Source organism: Rhinopithecus roxellana, chromosome 19, assembly GCF_007565055.1.
Source record: "Rhinopithecus roxellana isolate Shanxi Qingling chromosome 19, ASM756505v1, whole genome shotgun sequence".
In the NCBI taxonomy this organism is placed as follows: domain Eukaryota; kingdom Metazoa; phylum Chordata; class Mammalia; order Primates; family Cercopithecidae; genus Rhinopithecus; species Rhinopithecus roxellana.
The window spans coordinates 47,392,260-47,414,051 of NC_044567.1; the positions used below are offsets into that span (position 1 = coordinate 47,392,260).

General features: G+C 47.6%; 1 protein-coding gene across 2 annotated transcripts in view; it reads right to left on the reverse strand.

Annotated features, from left to right (window-relative positions):
- The window catches only part of USP43 (ubiquitin specific peptidase 43), an 88,317-nt gene that overhangs the window by 17,478 nt on the left and 49,047 nt on the right, over window positions 1-21,792 (reverse strand). Inside the window, exons 10-14 of one of the 2 annotated variants that reach the window (XM_010358262.2) lie at window positions 15,207-15,284; window positions 14,209-14,335; window positions 13,749-14,097; window positions 4,880-5,038; window positions 2,886-3,050 (exon numbers count right to left, since the gene is read on the reverse strand). In XM_010358262.2, coding sequence (XP_010356564.2) covers window positions 2,886-3,050; window positions 4,880-5,038; window positions 13,749-14,097; window positions 14,209-14,335; window positions 15,207-15,284 — 878 coding nt within the window. The remainder of the gene's footprint in view (window positions 1-2,885; window positions 3,051-4,879; window positions 5,039-13,748; window positions 14,098-14,208; window positions 14,336-15,206; window positions 15,285-21,792) is intronic. The other variant, XM_010358263.2, reaches the window with a different exon arrangement.

Consider the following 21,792-nt stretch of genomic DNA (forward strand, 5'->3'; position numbering starts at 1 on the left):
CGGGTCTTCATTTTTTTATTTTTATTTTGAGATGGAGTCTTGCTCTGTTGCCCAGGCTGGAGTGCAGTGGCGCGATCTCAGCTCACTGCAACCTCTACGTCCCAGCTTCAAGTGATTCCCCTGCCTCAGCCTCCTGAGTAGCTGGGATTACAGGCACCTGCCACCATGCCCAGCTAACTTTTTTGTATTTTTAGTACAGACAGGGTCTCACCATGTTGATCAGGCTGGTCTCAAACTCCTGACCCTATGATCCGCCCACCTCGGCCTCCCAAAGTGCTGGGATTACAGGCGTGAGCCACTGTGCCCAGCCTTCATTCTTTTCCAGCTGTACTATTTCCCCAGGGGAGCTCAGCCAGCACCGTTCCATCCATGTGCTGATGACTCTCAAATATTTCTCTCCACTCCCCAGTCATCACGTTGACGTGATGTCTTAGCAGGGTCCCCCAACCCCTGGGCTGTGGACAAGTAGTGATCCACGGCCTGTTAGGAACCGGGCCACCGAGCAGGAAGTGAGTGGTGGGCAAGTGAGCGAAGCTTCATCTGTATTTATTTATTTATTTATTTATTTATTTATTGAGACGGAGTCTTGCTCCGTCGCCCAGGCTGGAGTGCAGTGACGCGATCTCAACTCACTGCAAGCTCCGCCTCCCAGGTTCACACCATTCTCCTGCCTCAGCCTCCCGAGTAGCTGGGACCACAGACGCCTGCCACCACGCCCGGCTAATTTTTTTTGTATTTTTAGTAGAGACGGGGTTTCACCGTATTAGCCAGGATGGTCTCGATCTCCTGACCTTGTGATCCGCCCGCCTCGGCCTCCCAAAGTGCTGGGATGACAGGCGTGAGCCACCGCGCCCGGCCGCTTCATCTGTACTTAAAGCTGCTCCCCGTCACTCGCATTACTGCCTGAGCTCCGCCTCCTGTCAGATCAGCGGAGGTATTAGATTCTCATGGGAACACGAAGCCTATTGTGAATTGCGCACGTGAGGGATGCAGGTTGCAGGCTCCTGATGAGAATCTCATGGCTGATGATCTGAGGTGGAACAGTTTCATCCCAAACCATCCTCACCCCGAGTCGGTGCAAAAATTGTCTTCCATGAAACTGGTCCCTGGTGCCAAAAAGGCTGGGGACTGATGTCTTCCAGGATTCTCAAAATTATTATGTCAAAAAACCTTGCCTTCCCTCCAAAATGAACTGTTCCTACCCAACTTTCTCCCATCTCATTAACTGTGCAGCTCTTCCCTCGTTATTTAGACCCTAAGCAAGGAGTTAGCCTTGACTCTTCTCCTTCCTTCACACCGCACGCCCCACACTGGCAATTCCTAGCAGCTCTAGCTTCAAAATATATCCAGTTTGACCATCTCTTACCTAACCTGCTAGTTCAAACCACCACTGTCTCCCACCTGGATATAACCATGTTAGTCTCCTGAATGACCTTCCTACGTCCCCACTCTTGCCTCCCTGTGATGTATTCTCCACACAGTAGCCAGAGTAGACTCTCTAAAAACTATCAGATCAGCAACTTCCCTGCTCAGAACTCTCCAGCAAGCTAAAAAAAGTCAATTTTATGGAGGTATGGAATAGAATGATGGTTGCCAGAGGCTGGGAATGGGGGTGGATGAAGAGAGGTGGGTTAATAGGTACAACTAGGCCAGGTGCGGTGGCTCATACCTGTAATCCCAGCACTTTGAGAGGCCGAGGCAGGCAAATCACGTGAAGTCAGGAGTTTGAGATCAGCCTGACCAACATGATGAAACCCCATCTCTATGAAAAGTACAAAAATTAGCTAGGCGTAGTGGCAGGTGCCTGTAATCCCAGCTGGAGGCTGAGGCAGGAGAATCGCTCGAACCTGGGAGGGGAGGCAGAGGTGGCAGTGAGCCGAGATTGTGCCACTGGACTCCAGCCTGTGTGACAGAGTGAGACTCTTGTCTCAAAAAAAAAAAAAAAAAAAAAAAAAACAAGTACAAATACACAGATGAAATAAGTTCTGATGTTTAATAGCTCAGGAAGGTGACTACAGTTAATATAAATAGCTAGAAGAGATTTGAAATGTTCACGGCACAAAGAAATTATAAGTGTTTGAGGTGATGGATATTCTAAATACCCTACTTTGGCCATTACACATTGTACGCATGTATCAAAATATCACATGTACCCCATATATATGTACAATTATTATGTGTCAGTTTTTAAAAAACAATGATTAAAGCAGAAGCATTAAAAAAACAAAACAAAAAACACCTCTCCACTCACTATCCACTACACTTAGAAGAGTTCAAACTTTATACCTCAAACTCGGAAAGGTAGGTTCTGACATGGCCCCTGTCCACTCCTGCTCTCTCTACTCCTGGGTGTCTCTGCTCTGGCCACAGCTCTGGTTTCTTCAGCCCCTCACCCAACCAATGCTCACTCCCAGCCTTCACCCTGGAGGGCTCCTCTCCTGGAACACACCCTAGGCTTCTACACAAGTCACTCTGCCTCACTCAGGGCTCTGCTCAGTGTCACCCCCTAGAAAGATGTTCCCCTCCCACCCTATCTCCAGGACCCTGTGCACCCTCCCTCCTCCACCCCGGGCCCGGATACCCTCTTCCCTGATTCTCTTTGCCATTCTTCCTTCTTTAAGTACCATGTTCCCAGGTTTACTTATTTATGACAGTAAGCTACACAAGGGCAGAGAAAAGGTACCTGTGGCTGGAGGGAAGAGGATGGGGAGAAGCAGGCAAGGAAGGGGCAGGTCGTAGAAGACCCCATTTAAGAGATGAACAAACCTCTCATAATGATGGACGCTTTCCATTCGAGGCTATGAAGTGACAGGACTTTCATACAGAGCAATAACAATGGACGTTACAGGAAATGAAAATAAACCAAGCACATGTAACCAACGTACCCTTTTCCTGGTTGCAGAGGCTGTTGGTGAAGACGGGAGAGTCGGGAACCTGGGGCAGGGAGGGGCAGGGGGCGGAGCTCCAGGACAGCAGGCTTCCCCTTGTGCTGCCAGTGTGGCGCCCGAGCCGTAGGAGCCAGTGATCGGACAGGGAGGAGCTGGTAGAGCCTGTGGAGGAAACACAGAGAGGGAGGCTGAGCCCAACGCTAACCCTTCAGAGTCCTAGGGGAGCACCTCACAGCCAGATCCCCATTCCGGCCCCATCCTTCAGCCCTGGAACTACAGAATCAGAGCAGAACTGCAGAAACCAGTCAATGACGAGAGAGGAAACCCATGATTGGGTACCCATATGACGAAGCCTACAAGTTTAGGGAGAGGCATTTGAGCACAAAAAGGAAAGTATGGGCCGGGCGCAGTGGCTCACGCCTGTAATCCCAGCACTTACGGAGGCCTAGGCGAGCGGATCACCTGAGGTCAGGAGTTCGAGACCAGCCTGACCTACATGATGAAATCCCATCTCTACGAAACATACAAAAAATGAGCCGGGTGTGGTGGCGGGCGCCTGTAATCCCAGTTACTCAGGAGGCTGAGACAGGAGGATCGTGTAAACCTGGGAGGCGGAGGTTGCAGTGAGCCGAGATCGTGCTACTGTACTCCAGCCTGGGCAACAAGAGTGAAACTCCATCTCAAAAAATAAAAAACAAAACAACAACAACAGCAGCAAAGGAAAGTACGTTGACAAGCATTGAAATGCTTTCCATGAAATTCCTTGTCACCAGCTTTGGCATCCTAAATATGTTTTTTGTTTCTTTTCCAGAGCCAAAAGACTGTATTACTCAGAGCTGTAGCCAGAGGCAGAGTAGCAACATTTCATTACCAGTACCAGGGCCCCAGTACGCACAGTTCAGCAGGTAATAAGCCATGTTACAGGAGTGTATCCCAAGTTTAGGGAAACCAAATCTTTTACAATGGGCAGTAAGGATGCCCACCTTTTGCACCATAGGGATACATTGTCTTTATTATACTGGACAGTTAGAAAACTTTCTTTTCTCTAATAGGACAGGTTTTTACTTCTTTTTTCAATATCTCCTTCTGTGAATGGAAGCTAAACTTGTGTCAGGATTGGTTTAGACCTGCTGAGGACTCTTGGATTTATTTGGCCATTTTCTGATAACTGTTAGGAGAAAATCTGCTTAATTTTTTTTTTTTTAATGCTCTCTTGTTCCAAAGATAAGGACAGTTGGTTTGCAGCATGAAACAAATCATACGAAAGGATCAGCTTTGGCACTTTCTTTCTCCAGTTCCAAGCAAGTTTGAGGCTGTCTAATAAATGAATTCCTGGAGTGTAGCAGTGTTTAAACAGCTGCCTTTGAGAGGCTGAGGCGGGCGGATCAAGAGCTCAAGAGATCGAGACCATCCTGGCCAACATGGTGAAACCCTGTCTCTACTAAAAATACAAAAATTAGCCGAGCATGGTGGTGGCATGTGCCTGTAGTCCCAGCTACTTGGGAGGCAGAGACAGGAGAATTGCTTGAACCCGGGAGGCGGAGGTGGCAGTAAGCCAAGATCATGCCGCTGCACTCCAGCCTGGTGACAGAGCGAGACTCCCTCTCAAAAAAAAAAAAAGGTACCTTTCCTAGAAAAGTCCAGGATCCTTTATAACTGCCCTGCCTTTCCAATAGGACTGACATCAGTTTATATTACACACACCTAATAAAACCTGCTGTCATATGAGACTAGGAATATGGAATTCCACACTGCCAAGTGTCACTTGCCCTGAATACAAATAATTATCCTTTTCTCCTTTCCTGAATTATCATCTATCCATCCCACACCCTGGCAAATGAGCAACTAGTCTGTGCCACTCAGATTCTACAGCAGCAGCCCGGGCTTCCTCTTTCAGATCCTTGCCAACCTCTCCTGGTCCTGCTGAGCCTCTTCCCAGTCCTTAAAGTGACTTCACCACACCCCCTCCTGTCATGAGCAGCAGCACCTACCTCTCATGGAGCTGCTGGCTGACCAGGGAGGGATGCTGTTCCGCTTCTGATAGAAGAGGATGTAAGCCCCTCTGGTGTTGACCTCATCTTCTCGAAGCGGTTCCACCGTGCTGTCATCGTAACTGTACCACTGGCCATCCAGAGAGTTCCGGCAGTAGGCTGCAAAGGTCCCAACCCCAAGTCTCAGTTACTGGAGCCCCAAAAGGTAGGAAGACATTTCCCACTGGCATAGCTAAAAAAGTGGTATGTTTAAATCAGAATGAGAAAAAAAAAAAAAAAAACAGTCCATTTTTGGCCAGAAATGAACTTTTTTGGAATCAGAAAAGATCAATAGGTTATACCCACAGATTCTTACTGATATCGAGTGCTGTTATTATTTTTATTTTTATTTTTATTTATTTATTTATTTATTTTGGAGACAGAGTTTCGCTCTTTTGCCCAGGCTGGAGTGAAATGGCGCCTTCTCGGCTCACAGCAACCTCCGTCTCCCAGGTTCTAGCAATTCTGCCTCAGCCTCCTGGGTAGCTGGGATTACAGGTGCCGCCACCACACCCGGCTAATATTTGTATTTTTATTAGAGACGGGGTTTCACCATGTTGGCCAGACTGGTCTTGAACTCCTGACCTAAGGTGATCCACCACCTCGGCCTCCCAAAGTGTTGGGATTACAGGCGTGAGCCACCATGCCCGGCCAAGAGTACTGTTATTGTAAACTGAATATTCTACCCCTTCCTCAGGTAAAATCTCTAATAAAAGGGAGCTCCCAAGTCAGGTAGCCAAACAATAATGTCAGCATTCACCTCATTTCTTCTGAGAAGCTTCAAAATGCATATCTCTGATTAAGTATGCAATAAAAGTGAAGATGAGAATCACAGTTGGGCTCATGGCATACCTCTTTCTAAGAACTGAAGTCAAACATCTAAGGAAAGTTCATACATATTCTCACCACTTCTCAAACAACCACAACAAAGTATCCTTTTCCTTGCCCTCTACGTGTCAGCAAATGACAGCATAACCTAGTAATCTGGAGGTTTGCAAACTTTTCGCATAAGGGACCAGATGACAAATATTGAGGCTTTACAGGTCACATATGGCCACATGTTCTCTGACACACGTTCTGCACGTCTTTCTCCCACTTTTAAAATTGTAAAAACCGTTTTTAATCCATGAATTATTAATAAAGTAAAAAAAGTAAAAACAAAAAAACAAACAAACAAAAAAACCAGCTGGGCACAATGGCTCACGCCTGTAATCCCAGCACTTTGGGAGGCCAAGGTCGGCGAATCACAAGGTCAGGAGTTCAAGGCCAGCCTGGCCAAAATAGTGAAACCCCGTCTCTACTAAAAATACAAAAAATTAGCTGGGCATAGTGGTGGGCGCCTGTATTCCCAGCTACTTGGGAGGCTGAGGCAGGAGAATAGCTTGAACCCAGGCGGCAGAGGTTGCAGTGAGCTGAGATCGTGCCACTGCACTCCAGCCCCGGCAACAGATTAAGACTCCATCTCAAACAACAACAACAAACAGGCCCTAGACTGGATCTGGCCTGTGGGTCACAGTTTGCTGACCTCCACAGTAATCCAATTCAGCCACCTAGGAGTTCATCTTTGCTCTTGCTTTTCCTTCCACTCCACACCTAGTCCAAAAGCCAGACCTATTGACTCTACTTTCAAAATATGTCTTGAATATCTTGATTGTCAACACCAACATCTCAGCCAATGGTGTCTCTCACTCAGCCCCTGAAGCACCCTCCTAACTGGAATTCCAACTTCCACTCTAGATCCCTTCTACATATTCTCCATACAGCAGAGCAACTAGTTTGATTTGTACACTAGATTATGTCTTCACTCCTCTGCTTAGAACCTTTAAATGATTTATCATCCCTTTGGAAAAAATGCAAACTCCCATCCGTGGCCTAGAGTGTCCTGCCCACTTCTCCAGCCCCATCCTTCGTCACTTAGCCCCGAACGGCTGCACTTCATCCACTCTCATCATGTCTTAAACACACTGAATGCTCTCCGCCTCAGGGCCTTTGCACATGCTACGGGCTCTGCTCATAATGCAATTCCTCCCATTGTTCACACAGCAGTTCTATCTCATCCTTAGCTCTGAGCCTACTTGTGACGTCCTTGGAGAGGCCTTATAACTATCACAGACACAGTCAATCGGTCGATCAGTCACCCTTTCAAAATGCCAGGTAGTGCAAGTGCTAAAACGATAAGCATCTTTTTATTGTCTGTCCCCAAAGTGAGACTGAAGTCCCATGAGGGCAGGCCTTATATTTGTCTTGTTCATCACTGAAGCTCCAGGACCTCGTGCAGGGTCTGGCATAGAAACGGGTACTTAATAGATATTTGTGCGGTGAATTAATGAGCAAAGATCCTGGATTTCTATATAGTTCGGTGTCTCCCAAATTGCCAGTCATCAGCCCATCAGGACACTGGTAATCAGTGCACCTAAAAAGAAATGTTTAATAAATAAAAAATAAAATATTTTAAAGTTTTTTTCTTTTGTTTGTTTTTTTTGAGATGGAGTCTCGCTGTGTTGCCCAGGCTGGAGTGCAGTGCCATGATCTCGGCTCACTGCAAGCTCTGCCTCCCGGGTTCACTCCATTCTCCTGCCTCAGCCTCCCAAGTAGCTGGGACTACAGGCGCCCACCAACACACCTGGCTAATTTTTTTGTATTTTTAGTAGAGACGGGGTTTCACTGTATTAGCCAGGATGGTCTCGATCTCCTGACCTCTTGATCTGCCTGTCTTGGCCTCCCAAAGTGCTGGGATTACAGGCGTGAGCCACCGCGCCCAGCCAAAGCATTTTTAAAATTAATTAATATGTTATTCCGGAATAGAATGGACTAAGGTATATCACATGTAGTAAATGTAATTATCGTGTCATGAAATTCTGTTTTGTCTTAATCTATGTATGTACACAGAAACACACATACGCACAAATGTAAAGAGATGTGCACACCAGGAGGTCACGATGGAACCCAGTGTTTCATTTTGCCATTTAGTCAAGTGCCTCATCATAATATTTTATTTCATTTAACATCTTTTAAGTTTATTTTGATATGTAATATGGCAAACAAAAATCCACTAAAAACAAAAAATACATCTATGGTATGACAGCATTTATGTAAAAGTATACGGCAGCCTGAAAGCTACCAATTGTTGGGGCCTACAATATGAGAAGCCTCTTACATATGTTTGTTCTAGTCATAAAAATCCCTGGCTGGGCACGGAGACTCACGCCTCTAATCCCAGCCCTTTGGGAGGCCGAGGCAGGCAGATCACGAGGTCAGGAGTTCGAGATCAGCCTGGCTAACACAGTGAAACCTTGTCTACTAAAAATACAAAAAATTAGCTGGGTATGGTGGCATGTGCCTGTAGTCCCAGTTACTCAGGAGGCTGAGGCAGGAAAATCGCTAGAACCCAGGAGGCGGAGGTTTCAGTGAGCCGATATCGTGCCATTGCACTCCAGCCTGGGTAACGGAGTGAGACTCCATCTCAAAAAAAAAAAAAAAATTATTATTATTATTTTCTGAGATGGAGTCTTGCTCTGTCGCCCGGGCTGGAGTGCAGTGGCCGGATCTCAGCTCACTGCAAGCTCCGCCTCCCGGGTTCACACCATTCTCCTGCCTCAGCCTCCCGAGTAGCTGGGACTACAGGTGCCCACTACCTCGCCCGGCTAGTTTTTTGTATTTTAGTAGAGACGGGGTTTCACCGTGTTAGCCAGGATGGTCTCGATCTCCTGACCTCGTGATCCGCCCGTCTCGGCCTCCCAAAGTGCTGGGATTACAGGCTTGAGCCACCGCGCCTGGCCAAAAAAAAAAATTATCTAATATGGCAGATGGCATCTCAAGGAATAAATTTGGCTTTTCCATTAGTAGTGATCTTGGGACAAATTGGCAACTCCCAGGGGATAAAGTTGGATCTCTTTCTCTCAAGAATGTTAAGAAACTCCAAACCAAGGATTTAAATGTAATAAGCTAAAACCAAATAGAAAACTCAAGAGAAACACTTTTTAATCTTAGAGTGAAAAAGGCTTTCTAATCATGACTCAAAATCCAAATGATTGACAATTTTACCTAGAAAAGCAAAAATAAAAATTTTCTGCATGGCAAAAAATTTCCATAGGAATAGCCAACTGACAGATGTTACACAGGGAACGAATACTTGCAATTTATATTACAGAAAAGAGGTGAATCTCAGAGTCCATTAAGAATTAGAGCATTGGCCGGGCGCGGTGGCTCAAGCCTGTAATCCCAGCACTTTGGGAGGCCGAGACGGGCGGATCACGAGGTCAGGAGATCGAGACCATCCTGGCTAACACGGTGAAACCCCGTCTCTACTAAAATACAAAAAACTAGCCGGGCGAGGTAGTGGGCGCCTGTAGTCCCAGCTACTCGGGAGGCTGAGGCAGGAGAATGGCGTAAACCCGGGGGGCGGAGCTTGCAGTGAGCTGAGATCCGGCCACTGCACTCCAGCCTGGGCGACAGAGCGAAACTCCGTCTCAAAAAAAAAAAAAAAAAAGAATTAGAGCATCTAGAAATTGATGGGAAAAAGACTAATAATTTATTTGAAAAACAGTCAAGGACACAGAGAGACAGTTTACAGGAAAGGGACCATAATGACTCAAACATACGAAAAGATGCTCAAGCTCACACTATTAAGATGCTAAATATTCGACTTACACAGAGATACCATTTTCCTCCTATTAGATTGGCAAAAATCCGAAAGTGTGATTGCACACTCTACTGGAGAGGCTACAGAGAACCAGGTGTTCTCTTACTGTTATCAGACTGCTAACTGCTATGACCCTTTGTGCAGGACATCTTGTTCATGCTTGTTACAACACAGACACAGCTATTCCAAGTCTGAGAATTTATCCCGCCAATAAACTTCCATATCTAGAAAATGACATATCTAAAGGGTTACTGACAGCAGTATTTGTGTGTGTGTGTGCTTTTTTTAAAAATTGAGAAAGAGACTCGCTCTGTCACCCAGGCTGGAGTGCAGTGGTGCGATCTTGGCTCATTGCAATCTCCACCTCTGGGTTCAAGCAATTCTCCTGCCTCAGCCCTCCTAGTAGCTGGGACTACAGGCAGATGCCACCACGCCTGGCTGATTTTTGTATTTTTGGTAGAGACAGGGTTTCATCATGTTGGCCAGGCTGGTCTTGAACTCCTAACCTCAAATGATCTGCCTGCCTCAGCCTCCCAAAGTGCTGGGATTACAGGCGTGAGCCACTACACCCAGCCGACAGCCAACATTTGTAATAGTAGAAGAATGAATCAGTCCAACGTCCATCTACAGAGTATTTAATAAATTGTTATATTTATTTAGTGCATTTACATTTATAAAAGAAGATGGAGAAGCTGTCTAGAAATGAGGACATGAAAAGATTTCCAAGATAGATTTTCAGGGAAAAAAAAAAAGCCAGGTGCAACACAGCAGATAGTACTTTTACTTAAATTAGGGGGAGGGGAGGAAAATATATAAAATCAACACATATATATGTATATATAAAAATATACTCACAATTGCTTGTATTTACATAAAGAAATTGTGGAAGAATAGTACACAAGAAACTACTAAAAATGGTTACCTATAAATGAGGAGGGGGTAGATGAGGAACAAAGATAGAATCAAGACTTGTCACTGTCCCTGTTTTTTAGGCTGCGTGAATTTTGAAATATAGGCATGCGTTACCTACTCAACGCATTTAAAATGAAACAAAAGGCATTTGAGATTTCTAAAACTCTGAAATGTGGTAGAACTATCATACTTCCAAGAAGCAAATAATTAAAAAGGAATAAAAATGTCAAAAGACATGAGATAGAAAGCAACAGCTCAGCTTTGAGGGCCCAGCAAGCAGATAGAGTGGAGGTCACACACTCGCCTCTGTCAAGGAAGGGGTTCAACACAGAGTGCCTGGGGGAGGTGGAGGGATGCAGGGGGGCAGGAAGGGGGCCACCCACCAGCTGTAGCCGCAGAGGCTCAGTACTGGATGTGTCAGGAATCACAAGAAGTCAAGCCAAGTGAGGACTCAAAACAAAACCAGGATGCTCTGAAAAAGAAACCTAAGACTAGGCCAGGCACAGTGGCTCACGCCTGTAATCCCAGCACTTTGGGAGGCCGAGAAAGGCAGATCATTTGAGGTCAGGAGTTCAAGACCAGCCTGGCCAACATGGCGAAACCCCGTCTCTACTAAAAAATACAAAAATCAGCCGGGCGTGGTGGCGGGCACCTGTAGTCCCAGCTACTCAGGAGGCTGGGGCAGGAGAATCACTTGAACCCAGGAGGCAGAGATTGCAGTGAGCCGAGATCGCACCACTGCACTCTAGCCTGGGTGACATAGTGAGATTCCATCTCACAAACAAAACAAAACAAAAAAGCACAAAGATTATTTCCCAGACCTGAAGATCACGTGTCTGCAGACACACAGGTCCCCTGAATGCAGGTCCCAACACAAGCAATGAGAAAGACCCACAGGTAAGCACACTCCATGAAATTCCAGAGCACCTGTGATAAAGAACCTGAAAAGGCTTCCAGAGAGAAAAAATATATCCTATCCTAGACAAAGGAACAGAAATCAAACTGGCCTGATTCATTCTCAACAGCAAAACCCCACTCCACATGAAGCAACATTGTTGATTTTCCATCAAGGACGTTATATCCCACCAGGCTATCAATCAGGTGTGAGAATAAAGGCATTTCCCGACACGTAAGCACTCCAGAGGTCAAGCTCCCATCACTCTTTCCTAGGAAGTCACCGAGGGTGTGCTTCACCTAAATGAGGGAGTTGACACTCATCGACAACACCCTACATGGCTTGGAGACTTGTTCATAATAGGAATCACTCATCTCGGCAGGGCAGAAGCTACTGACCCTGGAGCCAGGGTGACCCAGGTGTGAAGCCCAGGCTCTGCCATTTAATGGGCGGTGCAGACTGTCTTGAGGGAAAAGATGGTGTATGCTGGCGCAGATGAGAGCAAGTGGCCCGGGTCTTACCCAGGGCTGTGCTGGCTGCAGACACTGCCCTGCCTCCCACCTCGCCAGTCCCTTATTCCCCTTGGGCTCCTCTCCCTTTGGTTTTAGTATTAAGTAGGTTCTTTCCTGGCAGATAGTGGTACACTGTGTGTGCAAACATAGACCCAGGAGATCTCTGCAAGGGGAACCTCTCAGGGACTGTATCCCTTCTGCTGCCAAACCACTGCCTCCCAGATCGGGCATTCTGCTCTGCAATGCTCACCCCAGGAGGGGTCTGGATCTCGCTTTCCATAAGGCAGACACCAACGCTTCTCACTCCTATGCTACTTCTAACTCCCTGCTGTGGTTTTACATCACTGCCCTTCATTTATGTTGGGGCCACCCTGTGGGTTTATAGACGGGGAGGCAGCACGTTCAGCATGGAAAATGACAAAGTCCAGGTTCCAGCTGTCCTTATTTTCACCACTCGTGTGCACGGGGACTCATTCAGCCGTAACGCTCTTAGCTAAAAAAAAAAAAAAAAAAAAAAATCTGAGTAACAGAGATGCCTCCTCCCAAGATATATATGGGCCTCAAGGGATTCCTGCTGAGCTATTTTCAGCCCAGAGAAGTGAGACAGGGGAAGTGGCTGGACAGAATGGTCCCAGCAGTTACAAAGGTGGCAAGGCCTCATCTGGAGCAGGACAGCTGTGGAAGAACAGGCTGGCACCGCACAGCAGCCTAAGGCGGCCACTGTGAGCTGAAAGCGGCTTTGGTGGCCCCCATAACCCTCACCGTGACCAGCCCAGGCTGGCCCGGTGTAACCCGACCGTCCAGCGCATCTCTGTCCAATCAGGTGGTCCCCAGCCTGTAACTGCACCCTCATTTCTCTTTCTCCATGGGGGCCTGTTCCATCCATTCTCCAATGACAGAAATCATGCCCTAAACCCCTTGGACTGCTAAGGCTCACCCCGATGACCCTCCACACTATCTGCATGGTGGAAACGCTCAACTGCTACAGCTACCAATAGACTTCTCACCGTCACTGAGATACCCTGGTGGGGGAGAAGCAAACAAACAAGACATAATTGAGAAAAATGATCCATCATGACACTCTGTGAAAGCCCTCAAAGGGATGATTATAAACAATGGAGAAAATCGTCTGGTCGTTTGTTTCTGCCCTTCCCTTCATCCGCTGCTCTGAAGTTCCCCAGAGAAATGTGAAAAGTACGCCACAGAACACAAGGCCACCAAATCCGATAAGAAAGATTCCTCACGCTGAATCGCAGATGAGAATGGACGTCACTCTCTCGGTTCCAATAATGACCTCCCATATTTCATATGGTTGAAAATTCGGGTGATAACTAACCTCTGTTTGTTGGTTTATTTGTTTTGGAGACAGGGTCTCGCTCTATTGCCCAGGCTGGAGTACAGTGGTACAATCATGGTTCACCACAGCCTCAGCCTCCTGGGCTCAAGGGATCCTCCTATCTCAGCCTCCTGAGCAGCTAGGACTACAAGTGTAAGCCACAATGCCTAGTTCATTTTTTTTTCTTCATTTTTTTTGTAGAGACAGGGTCTCACTTTGTTGCCTAGGCTGGTCTTGAACTCATGGCCTCAAGTGATTCTTCCACCTCAGCCTCCCAAAGTGCTGGGATTACAGGCATGAGCTATTGCATCAGGCCTAACTTTATATATTCCAACCTCCAACCTAACTCAACGTCAACTCTGTAGCTGGGACAAGGTCCCTTCTGCTGTCGCACATGCCCTGGTGTGCGGTGGGTGAGGGGTCAGATCTCACTAAGTGCCCCAAGGAGCTCAGCATCCGAGCAGCACCCATTCCAGGGACATCTCGAGGCTGTGGCCACAGCTGCATTGGCAGAAAGGCAAGGCAAGGCTCACCTGTGTAATGCCCACCTTGCAGGTTGCCGTGGTGGTTGCAGACAGCATACAGGTCGTACAGGAAGTCCAGTGGGTAACTGGTGGGCAGGCAGCCCGGCTGCTTCCAGGAAGGCCAGGGGCCCAGTCCTGCCTCAGGGCTGCTGCTTCTCTGGGCCACATGGGGAGCCATGTTGAGTCCAGAGAGTGGAAACTTCACCAGCGTGGAGAGCTTGTTTCTTCTCTCGCCCACCTGGCAGAACCTTTTGAGGTGGATGATGAGGATGTCAGGCAGCGTCCACAAACTCAGCTTCACCATCCCCTGCTGCAGGACTTGGCAGTGCGGACACTTCCAGGCGTCGTCCTGGGCCAGCTGGAAAGGAAAGGAAACCACCCGGACTGTGAGGCCCCCGCGGCACGTGGCCAACCCACCAAAGGCAGCCAGCCCCCTTCCCGGCCGGGGCATGGACCCCCAGGGCGGGACCTGCTCCTCCTTGGTGTAGAACTGAAAACATTCATCCAAGGTACAGCTGTGCTGCTGGTGCGCCTGCTGCTGCTGCCACACGCTGTCGGCATCCTGCGCCCGCTCCTCCTGGAGGCTCCCGAACAGGCTGCATGGAGAGGACACCCACAGCGTTCAGGACTTTTCCGCTCCGAGACAGGTTTTGTCTATGTCTCTACTCACAGCAAACCCGCCACAAGGCATTGGCCAGGCGACGCTACCGTGCCCTGTCTATGGGTTCCTGGGGAGCTGCAGGCATCCTTCGGACTCAGCACTATATTCTACTGGAATTCTCTCTCCCCCACCAGCTTCTACAGGGACCAGGTCCTTGGCTTATTCATCTTTGTTTTCCTCATCCTAGCACAGGGCCTGGCACCTAGTAGTTGATCAATAAATACTTGCTGCAGTGAACAACGTCCTTTCTTAAAGCAAGGCTGATGCCCTCAGTACCTCTGAGATACCTCAGGGGTAGCCAAGTATGGTAATGAGGAGCATGGACTCCAGCCAGAGGGTCTGGGTTCAAACCCCAGCTCTACCAGTGTACGAGCTGTGTGCCCTCCAGCAATTGCTTAACCTCTCTGTGCCTCAGTTTCCACCTCTGAGAAATGTGGATTACAGGAGTACCCACCCCAAACCACCCACACATAGGGTGTGAAGAAGATGAAATAAATCCCCTATACACACGTAAAGTGTTCAGAGCAGTGACTGGCACGGGGTGAGTGGGTGGGTGCTACATAAGTGTCTACTGTGACTGCAGTTACTACTCTTGACTTCACCCACCACCACCGTCACTCCATTCCTGTCACTGTTATTTACATACAGAAAATTCTCACTCAGGCATCTCGCAGGAACGGGTTACACTGGCTCAAAGATGTGGGCACCCTGTCTGCAGCCATGCTGGGGGAAGCTGCATCCAGGGAAACCTGGGCACAGACAGGCCCTGTCTCAGCTCTGCAGGAGGCAAATTCCCTTGAACTCACCGCTCCTTGACAGAGCTATCCCACTCCACCGCCAGCTTGACATGTGGAGGGCCTCCTGGCCTCCTGAGATGCAAAGCCCTGAGAAGAGAACAAGGGAGCCCATCAGAAAACACGGGACCTCCTTCCCACAGCTCTTCAGGGCTCAGCAGTCTCCCCGCAACCCGGGGACTGATGTTCCAAACAGAAATACCCAAACTGCCTGTAAGCCAAGGTCAGCCATCCTCGGAGGCTGCTAAGTCGGCTGAAGCCTCCGTCTCAGACCTTCAGAACTACCTCATAGTGCCCTCCCCTCACTCCCATGGGAGCTTGTGAGCTCTATAGATTTGGGATTACTTTGAGGAGATAGATCAGCTGTTCCACTGCAGCCACAGCTACCCTCTCAGTGTCTACAGGGCACTTCCACTTGACCATCCTACACAAATACCCAATACTGAGGAAGCCCAAAGAGCTGCTACCTTTCCCCCACTGCAGTACAGAAGGAGCACCCTTAAGCCCCCCTCCACGACCTAAGAAGTCTTCTCCTTCCAAACCCTCCAGTATATAGAAAATCCCAGTGCCCTGTCAACCTGTAGCTCTTTCCAACTACTTGGGCCCAGCCCATTTCAGAAAAGGTGGATCAGCCTCAATACAGAAGAGGTGGGAAGAGAGCAAAGTGAAGGACATGAGGTTTTATCCTGAAATCAATAGGAACAGATACAAGTGATGGCAACGTCCGCACCCAAAGGAGTGTTTCAAATGTGTTGCAAGGAAAGGAGGATGTCAGATGAGTCCCAAACTATCACTAAGATGATCTGATAACAGGTTTTGAGCTCATGGAAGGCACAAAGTCCTATGGCTGAGCATGGACAGGTCTGAGCTGGAGTTGTGGCACCTTCCTGAGTGAGCCAGGAGGGAGCAAGGAACAAGGTATGTCTGGGAAAAGTTCTCCCAGCCCGGCGAGCCCTGATAGGTTGGGACAAACACTGATTGCCCCCTCATTTTCCTGTAGATGCAGAGAATCATGCTGCCTCCTCATCCTCACTCCTTCCAAGGGGGAGAAGCGCCTTATCTGATTGGTGGGATTGTAGAAGAAGGTGGGCTCTACCTCCTGTCATTAGGCCTACCTATGTCCTACAACCTAGCCACCTGCCGTTCTCCCCCATCCGTGCCTTGCGTTTCCTGGAAGCAGCTCTGCCTGGCAGATGGAAGACGAAGTATGTGACAAATATTCCATTCTGAGGAGACAAACTGGGGACCCCTAGATCTAAGCTTCTTTCTTTAGGTACCCCAAATTTTCCATTTCCACAATGATGGAGATCTGCATTGGGGAGATCTGCCTTGGCGGAGGTCAGTGGGTGCATCATTTAATTCTGGGGGAATACATTTGAAAGCCCAAACTGGACTCACATCTGAGCAGGAGCCTTAAATCAGTCTTACTAATAAACCTAAAATGTTCGTCTCTTTCTGCCTCAATCCACAGTCTACTCTTCGACTAGAATTTAAACATGCAAGTGGAAAAGGAAAACAGGTACCTTCATGCTCCAAGTTTATTGTACAAAACTCCTTAGCACAGGGAAAGAAAGAGGTGTGGCTGTCGCCCAACTTCCCTCTTTACATAGAAATCAGATTGTCACCAGAGGGTGAGATTACCTCCCCCGACCACAGCTCTGATACAAAAAGAAAGAGGGCCTCATTCAATGTTTATGGAGATGCTATTCCAAGAAATGTACAAACCTAACAATCCCCACCCTTAAGGGGCCGATAGGCTAATGGGAGGAGCACACAAGAGATCATTCTAATGCACTCAGGTGTCTGGGGACGCACACCCTGGGCTGCTCTGAAGGACAGATAGGCAGGACCTGGCCAGAGGAATGACTGAGACCTCAAAAGCAAATGCAACATAAACAAACATTGAAAAATGGGACTTACGTAAACTAAAGAGGTCTGCACAGCAAAAGAAGCTATCAACAGAATAAAAGAGGCAGCCGACAGGATGGGAGGAAATTTTTGCACACTATGCATCTGACAAAGGACTAATATCCAGAATATATAAGGGACGTAAGTCAACAAAAACAAACAGCCCTATTAAAAAGTGAGCAAAGGACATGAAAGACACCTCTCCAAAGAAGACATACGAGTGGTCAACAAACAGATTAAAACCTGCTCATCATCGCTAATCACCAGGGAAATGCAAATTAAAGCTACGATGAAATACTATCTCGCATCAGTCCAATGGCTATTATTAAAAAGTCAGAGAATAGGCCGGGTGCGGTGGCTCAAGCCTGTAATCCCAGCACTTTGGGAGGCCGGAGATCGAGATCATCCTGGTTAACACGGTGAAACCCCGTCTCTACCAAAAAATACAAAAAACTAGCCGGGCGAGGTGGCGGGCGCCTGTAGTCCCAGCTACACGGGAGGCTGAGGCAGGAGAATAGAGAAAACCCGGGAGGCGGAGCTTGCAGTGAGCTGAGATCCAGCCACTGCACTCCAGCCTAGGCGACAGAGCGAGATTCCGTCTCAAAAAAAAAAAAAAAGGTCAGAAAATAACAGATATTGGTGAGGATGCAGAGAAAAGAGAATGCTTAGGCATTGTTGGTTGGAATGTAAATTGGTTCAACTCCTGTGGAAAAAAAGTACGGTGATTTTTCAAAGAACTAAAAACTCAACTCAGCAATTCTGCCCCTGCGTATCAACCCAAAGGAAAATAAATCATTGTATCAAAAAGACACCTGCACTCATACATTTATCACAGCACTGGTCATAACAGTAAGGCCATGGAGTCAACCTGAGTGTCCATCGATGGTGGACTGGATAAAGAAAATGTGGTACAGGTACACCATAGAATACTACACAGCCAAAAAAATAAAGAATTCCTGTTTTTTGCAGCAACATGGATGAAGCTGGAGGCCACTATCCTAAGTGAATGAAAGTAGAAACAGAAAATGAAATACCACATGTTCTCACTTATAAGTGGGAGCTAAACCATGGGTACACATGGACATAAACACGGGAACAATAGACATTAAGCACTGCAAAACGGGGAGGGAAGAAAGGGGAGAGGGTTGAAAAACTCGTATTGAATACCATGCTCACTATTTGAGTGATGGGTTCAATAGAAACTCAAACCCCAATGTTACATAATATACTCATGTAAAAAGCTGCACACGTACCCACGAATCTTTGAAAAAAAGTATATAAGTGAGAAGACAACATTCACCCGAGAAAGTTATAGAAATAAAAATAAATGAATAATAAAAATTTAAGAAATTTTTACCTTTATTTTATTTATTTATTTATTTTTCAGACTCTAGAGTCTCGCTCTGTTGCCCAGGTTGGAGTGCAGTGGAACAATCTCGGCTCACTGCAAGTTCTACATCCCGGGTTAAAGCGATTCTCCTGCCTCAGCCTCCCAAGTAGCTGGGATTACAGGTGTGCGCCACCACGGCTGGCTAATTTTTGTATTTTCAGTAGAAATGCAGTTTCACCATGTTGGCCAGGCTGGGTCTGAACTTTTGGCCTCAAGTGATCCACCCGCCTCGGCCTCTCGAAGTGCTGGGATTACAGGCGTGAGCCGCCGTGCCTGGCCCAAAAATTTAATGAATTTTTTTAAAAAGTCAGTCAGGGGAACCAGAGGGGAAAGGACACACAGGTGGAGAGCTCAGCAGTAGAGGGCAGGGTGTGTGCTGGAAGATCCCAGTACGGTGAGGGACAGGCCACATGGGAGAGGGAGCGCTCTGTAGGCCACCCTCACAAGTGTGGACTTCAGCCTGTGGGTACCAGGAGACCACCCAGTGGTTTCTAACACCAAGGACACTGAACGGATTCAGGTAAGTCAAATAGGAGGCTGCCAGAGCGATCCAGATAAGACATGATCCGGGCCTAAATTCAGGCAACGGTGTCAACGTGGAGAGGAGTGGAGAGATCTGGGGAAGTGCCAGGATAGGGAACAGATAAGACCTGAAAATGGACTGAATGGAAGGAGAAAGCAGAAAGAAGGGATCAGGGACGACGCCAGGTTCCTAGCTTGAGTTCCTGAGTAGATGGTGGTGTCACCATTTAGACACCAAGATGGGAAATGAAAAGCTTTAAGCAAGAAGAGTTCAGACTCACAGGTGTTTAGTTACCAGTGTCTATGAGGCATTTAAGTAGGACAGGCGGGTCTGCAATCTAGAGAAAAATCTGGGCAGGAGATATGGATCTGGGAGACTTTGGCCTAAAGGCGGTAGACAGAACCAAGAGTAAGACCACCCAGGGATGGGGCCAGGCACTGGTGGCTCACGCCTGTAATCCCAGCACTTTGGGAGGCAGAGGCGGGCAGATTGCCTGAGCTCAGGAGCTTGGGACCAGTCTGGGCAACATGGTGAAACCCTGTCTCTACTAAAATACAAAAAATTAGGCGGGCGTGGCAGCGTGTCCCTGTAGTCTCAGCTACTGAGGAGGCTGAGGCAGAATTGCTTGAACCCGAGAGGCGGAGCTTGCAGTGAGCCGAGATCGCGCCACTGCACTCCAGCCTAGGCGACAGAGTGAGACTCTGAAAAAAAAAAAAAAAAAATCATCCATAAATGGAAACCAGAGGGCCAGGTGTGGAATGCTAAGACCCAATAATGTTTGAGCATCCAGAGAGGGAGAGGAAGATTTCAAGCAGACGAAAAAAAAAAAACTCATAGGAGATATATTTCTAGGTGGTGCATACATACAATGGAATATTATTCACCCTTAAAAAGGAAGGAAATTCTAACGTGTGCTGCAACATGGGTGAACCTTGAAAATACGGTGCTTAGTGAAATAAGCCAAACACAGAAGGATAAACACTATGATTCCTGCTACCTGAGGCACCTACAGTTGTCAAATTCATACTAATAGACAGTAGAGAGGTAGTTTTCCAGAGACTGAGGAAGACAAAGGGGAGGGATGCTGTGTGATAGGTACACAGTTTCCATTTTGCAAGATGAAAGATCTCCGGAGCTCTTTGGATAGTGGCAATGGCTGTATAACAAGGCGAATGTAACAATTCCACTGAACCGCACACTTTAAAGTGGTTATAATGTAATTTTGGTGCCTGGAGGTGGCTCACGCCTGTAATCCCAACACTTTGGGAGGCTGAAGCGGGCGGATCATGAGGTCAGGAGATCGAGACCATGCTGGCTAACACGGTGAAACTCCATCTCTACTACAAATACAAAAAATTAGCCGGGCGTGGTGGCGGGCGCCTGTAGTCCCAGCTACTCAGGAGGCTGAGGCAGGAGAATCACTTGAACCCGGGAAGTGGAGGTTGCAGTGAACCGAGATTGCGCCACTGCACTCCAGGCTGGATGACAGAGCAAGACTCCATCTCAAAAAAAAAAAAAAAAAAGGAATTTTTATGTTTTGTGTATTTTATCAAAAAGAAAATAAAGAATTTCCTATAGAACAAAGAGATGTTGGGATAGGCATGGAAGAGGCAAGGCAGGGGCTAAATGGAGAGCCCTGTGAAACAGGTAAAGGTCACATCAGATGCCAGAGAGAGCTGTACCAGCAGGGCTGGGACTGGGATTGTGGGGTGCGTTGGGGATGGGGATGGGGTGAACAAGGGCCAGACTGTAGTGAGATGTCCAGTGAATGGAAGGCGTGGGCCAGGAGAGGTGTGACCTCAAGAGGACATCCTTTAGGATGGTCAGCTTGCTGGACAACTCTACTCAATTCTAGTGCTTCTCAAACTACCTATGGTAAGAGACTAGTTTGATGGTTTGTTTCCAAACCACTGCAGACCAATACTTTTATAGAAAGAAATAACGGGCCAGGTGCGGTGGCTCACACCTGTAATCCCACCACTTTGGGAGGCAGAGGCAGGTGGATCACTTGAGGTCAGGAGTTCGAGACCAGCCTGACCAACGTGGTGAAACCCTGTCTCTACTAAAAATAAAAAAATTAACCGGGCGTGGTGGCATGTGCCCATACTCCCAGCTACTTGGGAGGCTGAGGCAAGAAAATCGCTTGAACCCAGAAGCCGAGATTGTGCCACTGCACTCGAACCTGGAAGACAAAGGGAGACTCCGTCTCAAAAATAAATAAATAAATAAACATAAAAAAGTAATGGGGGATGAGGAAAGACATACAAAATATAAGTTCCATTTTTAAAAGAAATTATCTTATCCACCATATTATAGATTACTCTGTCATATTGCTTTAACATTCATAAGTGCTTCCTCTCAAGTTCTTGTCATGGGCTGGTGACAGTCAGTTCATAGGCTGGCAGTCTACAGAACCACTTTGAGTGGCACAGTTCTTATCTCCAAGACTGAGTGTGGGAAGGGGGTTCCTCTTCCTGGGGCTCCCTCTCCCTGGGAGACCCAAGCAGGCTCTTGATGATCCTTCTCCTGCCTCCCTAACTCTGTAAAGCAAAAGCATGTGTCGGCCAAGGAGGATGTGGATGGGGTGTAGGTCACAGAACCTTCTGGCTCACCCGCTACCCTGGTTCCTGGTCTCTTTAGAAGGGGAGAGGCCCACCCATCTCAGTCAGGCTGAATTTGGCTGACCAAGTCAGGAAATCAGAGGACCTTACTGAGAACCTGGGGTCTATGGAAAAATAAAGAGAAGTGCCAGACGATTCATTTATAGAACAGAACTG